General features: G+C 34.9%; 2 protein-coding genes across 2 annotated transcripts in view; one reads left to right on the forward strand and one right to left on the reverse strand.

The window, feature by feature from the left end:
- Nucleotides 1–9003, reverse strand: part of LOC137657781 (uncharacterized) — a 127196-nt gene extending 118193 nt beyond the window's left edge. Inside the window, exon 1 of the mRNA XM_068392295.1 lies at nucleotides 8874–9003. The gene's annotated coding sequence lies outside the window, so the exon portion shown is untranslated. The remainder of the gene's footprint in view (nucleotides 1–8873) is intronic.
- LOC137657782 (NACHT and WD repeat domain-containing protein 2) overlaps nucleotides 1–10000 on the forward strand; it is a 95503-nt gene that overhangs the window by 11784 nt on the left and 73719 nt on the right. Inside the window, exons 6-7 of the mRNA XM_068392298.1 lie at nucleotides 7719–7944; nucleotides 8882–9080. Coding sequence (XP_068248399.1) covers nucleotides 7719–7944; nucleotides 8882–9080 — 425 coding nt within the window. The remainder of the gene's footprint in view (nucleotides 1–7718; nucleotides 7945–8881; nucleotides 9081–10000) is intronic.

Here is a 10000-nt window from a genome sequence, read left to right on the forward strand (position 1 = left end):
TATATATATATATGTGTGTGTGTGTGTGTGTGTGTGTGTGTATGTATAAATTTCGTTTTATCTTATAAAGATTCGAACTTCACTGATTCCGAGATGTAATGTTGATCTACCGCATTCATTAATCAGCCTTTGGAAAAATGCTTTAACAACGGTGTGTTAAATGTCTTTTCTCAGATTACTTTGCATTATTTATCATAGTAATGATTACATCCAAACCTTTTCCTAAGCCATTCATTTTGACATTACGAAATTTAATGTTTGAAATGTTTCCATAATTTCCAGACCGTTCTGTCGGTTTATTCAAATCCTAGTCATTGTTCAAAAGTTTAAAGGTAACTCATGAATGGCAGAGGCAAGGGACAGTGACAATGCCTTAGCAGGACAATGCCCCAAAGGCTGACCATATGTACAGTTAGACACAAGAATTCCTGGTGCAACTCATTCTGAAGAAGGGCACCCAGCCACACCACCCTTACTACACTGCGAGTTTCGGTGTTTAGCCCCACCTATCAACCCTGTCATATCTTCCTACGCTATCTGTTTGGTTACTTGCCACGAAGTAAAGGTGTGACAGGGTGCATTTCTTTAGTGCGAGGTGTGACAGGGACTCCCGTGTCCAACTGTACATATGATCAGCGTCCAAGCACACTCTCCACCCATGCTAGGACCAGGGAGGTTCAGGCAATGGCAACTGATGACTCAACACGTGGACCTATACTCTCCCCTAAACATTGTGCATCCGGCGGACAACAACATTCTCTCGCTTACCGTCTAGAGTTCAAATAGTTCATTTCACCATTTTTATTTTTCTATTTAAACATTACCATCCTGTATAATCTGTATCTAATATGTGGGAATGTCGAACGCCTCTTAGCAAACCAAGTGAACTATCGCTTTGTAAAAGAAGTTACCATTAACAGATTTTTCTTCAGGAAATTCCATTTGTTGAATATTTCATTCTACAATATCAAGTTTGTTTGACATTCATACATGTATATATACATACATAAATACACATGAATACAATTTCGTACATATGCATACATTAAAGCACGTCTATTCAAGAAATAAAAAACTCACTTTTAAAATAACTAACATGTCACTCATTTCTATACAAGGTCGCAAAAACTGACCGACATTTCATGATTATATGATATTACAGGGCAATTTCACCCTCCAAATCCAATTCATGCAAGGAACAGTGCAATGGTTTACAGACACACACACACACACTCTCTCTCTCTCTCTCTCTCTCTCTCTCTCTCTCTCTCTCTCTCTCTCTCTCTCTCTCTCAAGCTGTTCGACGATATTTTTCTTATCGCGTTACTATCACCCGTTGCTTTCGTATAAGGGATTTGAAGCCAAGAAGTGAAAGGGGCAGGGTGGGCTGGTAGGTGTTTGGTAATAAACGTCGAATAACCTTCTTAATCCGCCATATAGTTCTTATTCTAATGCAATCACAAAGTAATCTCGTTTCAAAATGATTCGTTCCTATTTTCCTCATGTTTGTACAAGTTCTCTGTTTCTTATTATCTTTTAAAGTTTCGATTCCCATCCTTTTAGCAACATCTTACAGGCAATCAATTAATCAATTTTGGAGACTTTCATATACAGTAGTCTCTTTCATCGTATTCCAAATAGGAAAATGCCATCATATGAACCAATGCGATGTCTCTTTATTATAGCAGTTCCGTAGATTCTATTCATATTGCAAGAATTTCCATCCGAACCTCCATCTCCCCAATACCTCTGCTCATTCTTAACTGTCCAGGGTTGTAGCGGCCTATTAGTAACGTACCTGCTTGGTGACCGCCGGACTGGGGTTAGAGTTCCGCTCAAACTCAATAGTTCCTTTGGTTGCTGCAACTACACCAACCTTGTGAGCTGAGGATTGGGAGTTTGCGGGAGCCTGTAGGTCTACCTGCTGACTTATCAGCAGCCATTGCTTGGCCCTCCCTGGTCCTAGCTATGGCAATGTCACTGTCTCTTGCCTCTGCCATTCATGAGCGACCTTTAAATCTTCAACCTTAAGCTGATTAAGACCTTAAATGCTACATTAATGGAAGATTTGCAGTAAATCTGCCGGCTTACAGTATGTTATGGGACTCGAGTATATGTGCAGATCGAGACAGCATGATGGAATAACTTAACTCTGATTGACGGGTGCATTGGTTACAATGTTAGATAATCAAATTTCTGCACGCACACAAGTTTATACCAACACGTACGCACATAGGCAGACTTATATATACATATACATACATGCATATGTACAAATGTATGCATGCATGTGTAATTGTATGTATTGGGCCTATGTAATAAAAAATCACAAGCACAAATACATACACAATATGTATATAAATGCATCTCTCTCTCTCTCTCTCTCTCTCTCTCTCTCTCTCTCTCTCTCTCTCTCTCTCTCTCTCTCTCTCTATATATATATATATATATATATATATATATATATATATATATATATATTTATATATATATATTTATACGTGTATATATATATAAACATTTACATATATACATACATATATATACTGTATATATACATATATATGTATATATATATATATATATATATATATATATATATATATATATATATATATATATATATATATATATTTATAAATATATATATACAGTATATATATATATAAATATATATACATATATATATATATATATATATATATATATATATATATATATGTGTGTGTGTGTAGTATACGTACATATACTGTATATATACATATATAAATATATATATACATATATATACATATATATACATTAATCATATATGTGTGTGTATGTATGTATGTAAGATAACAATGATGAAGAGCGTGAAAGAATTACCATTTTCTTTATAATCTCCATTACGAAGGGATTTAATTACTAATCTTTTAAAGCATCAAAGCCATCTATCCTATGCTAACGTGTTTGCTGGACAAATCATAACTATATATTATCCCTGAGGGTTAAACTAAATGCAATAGTTTCGTAAATGACTTCGTGAGATATTCTACACGAATAAGGCGTTTGGGTCTTCAATCGTAAGCTAATGAAGGTATAAATAGTGGACTTATAGAAGAGGGGCTGGGGAAAACGTTGGTGTTTGGGTAGGGACGAAGGGTAGGGGAGGCCTTGACACAAAAAAAAGAAAGGTTCTTCTTCCTTTCTTGGTCTGTAGGTCTTCAGGCTCCCGTCGTGGAGCGATCACGCATACCTGTATCAACCTTCAGTGTTATAACTATTGATTTGTTTATGTTTTGTACCGTTGCTTCTTCCCTTTCCTTTCCTTTTTAATTTCATTTACATTATAATTTCATTTCCTATTTCTTCTTTATTTTTTCGTCCATTATTGCAACCTGTTACCTTCTCGCGATTTCGTGTGCTAACATTCATACCTTGATGTCAGACCTCAGTTACATGTATTAATCATTTTTATTTTCATTGTTATGTATCATGACATGGAGGATAGGGTTAATGATTAACATGATGCAATGCCGACATAAAATTCAGAAATGTATACTTAGAAAATTATTTCTTATTCCAATTCCATCTTCCATCTCTTACCCAGAACTACTCCTGTGAAAATATAGTATTATCTTATAAACAATTATCGGGTCTGCCTACCTAGGAGAGCAAAATTTGAACGAATATATATATATATATATATATATATATATATATATATGTGTGTATGTAAGTATGTATGTATGTATGTATGTATATATATGTATATATATATATATATATATATATATATATATATATATATATATATATATACACATACTGTACATACACACACACATATATATATATATATATATATATATATATATATATATATATATTTATATATACATATATATATATATATATATATATATATATATATATATATATATATATATATATATATATATATACAAAAGGAAAATGCCGCATTTTATGTCAATTGGCCAACGTGCTGCTGTTGAGCCATCTTTGTTAAGTTTATAAAGCGGCTCTGACAAAGGCTTTTGAACATGTATTTCGCAGTGACTATGTTTATCTAGAAACCACCCATCCTTTTACTCAAATTAGTATTATTATTGTAATTTGTTTATTCTTTTTATTAGGTATTGAAGAGAATACAAGTAATCTCTTTCAATATAAAATGGATAGAAAATGTATATATATACATACATACATACATACATACATACATACACACATATATACACACACATATATATATATAAAATATATATATATATATATATATATATATATATATATATATATATATATGATACAATTTTGCAATTGAAAATACAGGACTCTGCTGAAGCCCTTGGGTTTGTATCTTGGGTAGTAATGATAATGATAATAATTACCATCAGTTTCATCATCATCGTAAGGCAATTGTGACAATCGACACTGTTATCATTACCATAGCAATTATAAGCAACACCAGCTTAAAAAGAGACATGACCAAATACCTGTCCTCATTAAGAGTAACTATCAATAATAATGGCCATGATCTTCATAGTAGTGCTTTGCATATCAAATGAGCCAGCAAAACAACAGCAAAGTTATGATCAGCACAGAAAATTACATAACTATCTTCAACAGGAACAAACAGACAAACGCAAACACGAACAACGTCACTGGCAACGCCGGACGATTCTACTTTGCGGAATAACAAGGGACTTTCAGAAATCGAGAAAGGTCACTGAATAGTCTCAAATCTGAGAATACGAACAAGTTTATCATTACGTCGCACGAAAAAGGCTCCCTCGGGGAGAGAGGGAAAGAAATAAATCTGATACAAATGAAATCGTGCACAGGTGTGCACTTACACGACCTGACTTATGTTTTCATTATGAATAAGTTTCGAATAGTTATTATGTGTATTTTTTTGTAATTTTATTTCTTACGACGTTAGATTCTTCACCAGCGTATTTTTCTTGATCGTGAGATATACGCACATGCCTTTAAATATTCACACGTACGTACTACATACCTTCAAATATACATATACAGGCTCACATGTATCAGTTGGATTTATAAAGGTGATATTGAGTAAATTTTTCATGGCAATTCTTGGCGTTTTGTCGCTTAATTTGTACTAAGTGGTCAATTCTGGAAGCAAAATTCTCAATTAAAAACATACTTGTTTTACCAGGTGCATTATGAGGGTATTTATCTCAGTTCGTTATCGAACTGTTGGCTTTGATTAAAATGTATTGGGATGGATCTGTTATGCCTAGAGAATAATTTATGTCTTATGGGGGAGGTTATTGCTGTTCTCCCACAGACTTGGCTTCATCTTAACACTTTCTGATGCCTCACACTTACTCAATACACAGTACACTATCGTGTTCCGATTCAGCTTCCCTTGCGGTCCAGTCGAGAAATTATTCTAAATTTTTTTCCTTACCCCTTACACAATAAACTGTGCTTACATTAGCAATTATTTGAGAACATTTTCGCCAGTATTTTGCTTATCAGTGCATAATGTGGCGACCAGATGCTTAGATCTCCCAGAGACGTTCTTCATGCTGCATTCCTAAAGCTATTAAGAGTTTCATTTGGAAATGAAGTCATGGGGAATGGCCTAGCAAGAAATATTCTGATTATGGTCCGAATTTAAAATACCATTGCAAAAATAGAACTCTTCTAGGAATTGCAACTGAGATTGCATGAAAACTGAACAATAACTTATGTACCTTTATCGTTGGAAATAAAGAAAATCCGAGCCCTTGTGGCAAAGGTAGAAGTACTATACTCCCACTGTATGAATATGAAGGTTAACGTCGATGAACGTTAACCCCATGGAGGCTAGAACACAGCAAGTCAGTACATGGAATTCATCACAAAAAAAACTATCAAAGTTACATACAGACCGAATCAGTATTTAGTTATATTTTTCTATAGATCTTATTGAATCTACGCTGCTTTTTTCAGTGTGTAAGGCAGCTTACTATTTATGAGATATTCATATCAACTTCGCTTATATTGTCCTGCTCATAAGAAAGTTATTCCAAAACATTCCTACCCGTTGTTGAGCATCAATCCACTCCCTGATCAAAATCTATCCAATCAACATTGTCGGCGTAACCAAAGCATGAATTCTATAAACTGGAAAGTTCCAGTTCTCTTAGTCTCTGCACCAAACTCAAGGTAGGAGCTATAATGGGCCCATTAATCCAGCTCTGCTTACACGCAAACCAGCCGTTCAAGGGTCGCACTGCAAGGGTGCTAACGATCTCGCCTCTAGATCTACTCCAGCTTTCAAATCTTCTTAAGTCTTTAATATCGTTCAAAAGCACACATTGGCATTCTTCCTTCTTGAAGAATTCTTCGTAATAGCCGAGTTGCGTAAAGGATTTCGTGTTGCTGTAGCAGTTGATGTAATTCTCACATGAAATACAATGAAGGAAGAATAAAGGAATAAATATTCGCAACAGGCTTTTGCTCTTGTTTCACGGTGCTTGCGTGCTTCAAAATGACATCGTTGGAAGTATTTATGAGACCAGGAGTAATTTCAGGCATATAAAAAGTATGATAAAGTCTAGAAATTATTAAAAAGTTTTTCTTCCAAGGTGCTTTCCTTCGAACTGCACCGGTAATTTGGAAGGCTCAACCCATTGCTTTATAAGCTTTTGGATGACAAAAAATAATTCCTGTAAAATTTCTATAGAATCTTAATTCTACTAAATTTCATATTTCCTCTTAAAGGAAACTTTAATATTGTTTTGTAAGCAGGACTGAAATCAACAATTTCCCCTTTTCTAAGTTTATCTCCTTATTAATCTTCGTGTCACTAATGTGTAATATGTTTTTTACAAGCGTCTACTTGTTTAAAAATATATTTCTGTCCGCCTGCCTTATTGTAAACATTTCTTTCTAAATATCCTTTTAATATCTCTTACTGAGAACTTCGAGCAACATTTGATCTACTGCTTATATGGTTGTATCTCACGCGAAGAATTTTATTTCTGGTGGGATCTTTCAGCCATATTTCTATGATATAATTGATCAATCAAACTGTATCGTCTCTCTAATCTTTGTCCTTTAGTTCAAAATATGGTCCCGCTCGATCTTTATCCTTTCCATCATTTTTCCTATTCCTTTACTATAAGTAATCGCTCAAAGTTGAGTATCTCCTTCAAGCAATTTATTCTCCGACTAAATCCTTTTGTTAATACTATATTCTCGCTTGAATTTAAATATCTCAAACTCTACCCTTTCTCTTAAATGTAAATTTCCTTCCGCAAACTAAACCCTCCCACTTCAGATTAATGTACTCCTTCAAACTTATCCCCCAACTTTAGATTAATTCACTTCCTCAAACTTTATCGTTCTCTACAATTTTTTCTACTTGTTTCTAAAACTTCAATCTCTTGTTCAAGCTTTACCTCTTCCAAAAACTTCATCCTCTCATTCAAGCTTCACCTCTTCCAAAAACTTCCTATTCTCGTTCAAGCTTTACCTCTCCCTAAAAAATTCTTCCTCTCGTTCAAGTTTTACCTCTCTATAAAACTTCCTCCTCTCGTTCAAGCTTTACCTCTCCCTATAACTTCCTCCTCTAGTTCAAGTTTTACCTATCTCTAAAACTTCCTCCTCTCGTTCAAGCTTTACCTCTACCTAAAACTTCCTCCTCTCGTCCAAGATTTACCTCTCCCTAAAACTTCCTCCTTTCCCCATGACAGTGACCGAAAGGGAGGTCATCAACGGCATCCTAGACGTCCCCAATACGAAGAACCACACCTTGGCCCTCGTCAGGTACATTAACAACATCAACTTGCAGAACCTCCGGAGGGCATCCAACTTCATTGACATCGTCAATCGTCAGATTGACGGGGAAGCCATGAAGCTCCTGTCAGACCTCAGGGATGTTCGACTACCCGCCAGGATAGAAGCAACTAATTATCACAGGTAAATTAGGAACAGCAATCGAGTCAAAATTGTTGAATTCGTTACTTTAAAAAGAAGGTTTTGTGAGGAAAGTACATATTGTTCTCGTTGTTTTAAATAAGTTGGTTCTTATTTAACAGATATGCAAAGATGGCGTCAGATAAATGGATTGGTTAAGTGTCCAAACTAGAGTTTTTGCTATCTTAAAAAGCTAAACCATCAACAATTTTCCAGATGTTGGACTCCTGGTACAACTCAGGTCTGTAGCACCATGTGCTTAGGAAATAACATATGCATGTTTTTAAAGCTTCTGGAAATTCGAAAGTGAATGAAAGAGGAAAAGAGCGATTTCTATCTTATTTTAGAAGAGATTAGTTTTCATATATCCTAAAATGTGCAGAAATTAATATAAAAAATTGCTGTCTCGATACTTGAAAGTGCCACTGACTGATATACACTAAAGGATTTGAGGGTGGAGGAAAGATATGGACAATTATTTCATCACCTCTGACCACCTGAGACTCCGAAATACTGCTATAGACAGAAGAATGTATCGTAAACGTGCCCTAATGGCATTAGGGCTCAAAGTTCTCGTATGGGTATTTATCAGCCATATTTAGTAGGGATCGAGGAATGATGCAAACTTGATCACGAGGGTTATAGAAGGGTGGGGGTGAGGGGTGATAGAAGCTTGGATGTGTAATCGCAACGTCATATTTTATTATTATTATTATTTTTTCAAAGATCCTTACTTATATTCAATCTGTCACTTTGTCACCGAATATACTCGTATAGGAACTTGACAAATAGGATAAATGCAGAATAATTTACAGAAAAGAAGTAATGGGAAAGAGAAAAACATAAATTTGCCAAAGCGATGAATTACGAATGATTAGTAATTTAAAAGAACAATAATCGTGATAAAATGCAAGATATTATCTCGGACTTACCCTAACAGGTATACGGTTGAATGGATAGGACGTGAAGGGCTGGACAAGGCAACTCACGCGGAATACCTTCAGGAGTTCTGCACCCATTTCTACAAGGGCATCACGAAGCTCCTTGACAGGGCCATGCGGAAGGAGGACAACTCCTCCCAGGGCAAGATAGTTACGGAGATTTTGCAGCATCTTCACGCCTGCAAAAATTCAGTCATGGTCAGTACAATTTTTAAAAGGGGTGGTTTTCAAATATTTTTTTTTTCATACTGAATATGGAATCTGAAATTATGTTTCTGGATATTTTTCTATGGTAACTGTGCTAATTAGTATACCAACATTTGAAATTAATTTTCATGTTACAACTTATTTTGCATGAAGTTTTAGGAGTTTAATAAACAAAATTCTTGAAATTTAAACTCAATAGTTTTGTCTACATTTTTTTGCATATCCACCAACACCAGCACACCGACTCTCCTTTCCCTTAATATTCCCTCATGATAGTAGAATTACAATACTTGTTCTCTTTAAACGAAGCTGCATCATTTAGTTCTTATGGTTGTGCTGTTAATAATATACTCAACTTTGTTTTTTTTCCTCTCACTGACAACACGAGCTATGAAAAGAAATAAAACTGGTGAAAAACAGGATATGGTACTATCATAGTTTTCTTATCAGTTTACCACGCTCCATCCTCTTAATCAAATGAGCGGAGTTTTATGATCGAAAACTCGTTCTCCTCATTCCACTTCTTCACTCTCTCAAATTTATGTCTCGTCGAATTATCCAACGTCTCGTTAGAGTCTCTGAACATGAAACGAGCACCTTCAACAAACACGCCTATGAATGCTTGTATGCCAGAAGTCCCGGATCTAAAAAAAACTAACACACAGGTACACAGTGGTTTAATATCTATGGCATTTTTAGTCCGTGCCGAATAATGTTTAATTCTATACTGTTCTTGAAGCCCATTTAAACTTCAATCTCAGTAAAATTATATGAATTCTGTCAGCAAGTATTTCCCTATAGGTTGAGAATAATCGTATCCAAACTTAGAGGTTGTCTCTTCACTATAAATGTAACCTATGATCGTTTTAAAGTGTTGGATCACTTCAAACCAAAAAAGATATTTTCAGTAG

The sequence above is a fragment of the Palaemon carinicauda genome, chromosome 18 (assembly GCF_036898095.1).
Source record: "Palaemon carinicauda isolate YSFRI2023 chromosome 18, ASM3689809v2, whole genome shotgun sequence".
Taxonomy (NCBI): domain Eukaryota; kingdom Metazoa; phylum Arthropoda; class Malacostraca; order Decapoda; family Palaemonidae; genus Palaemon; species Palaemon carinicauda.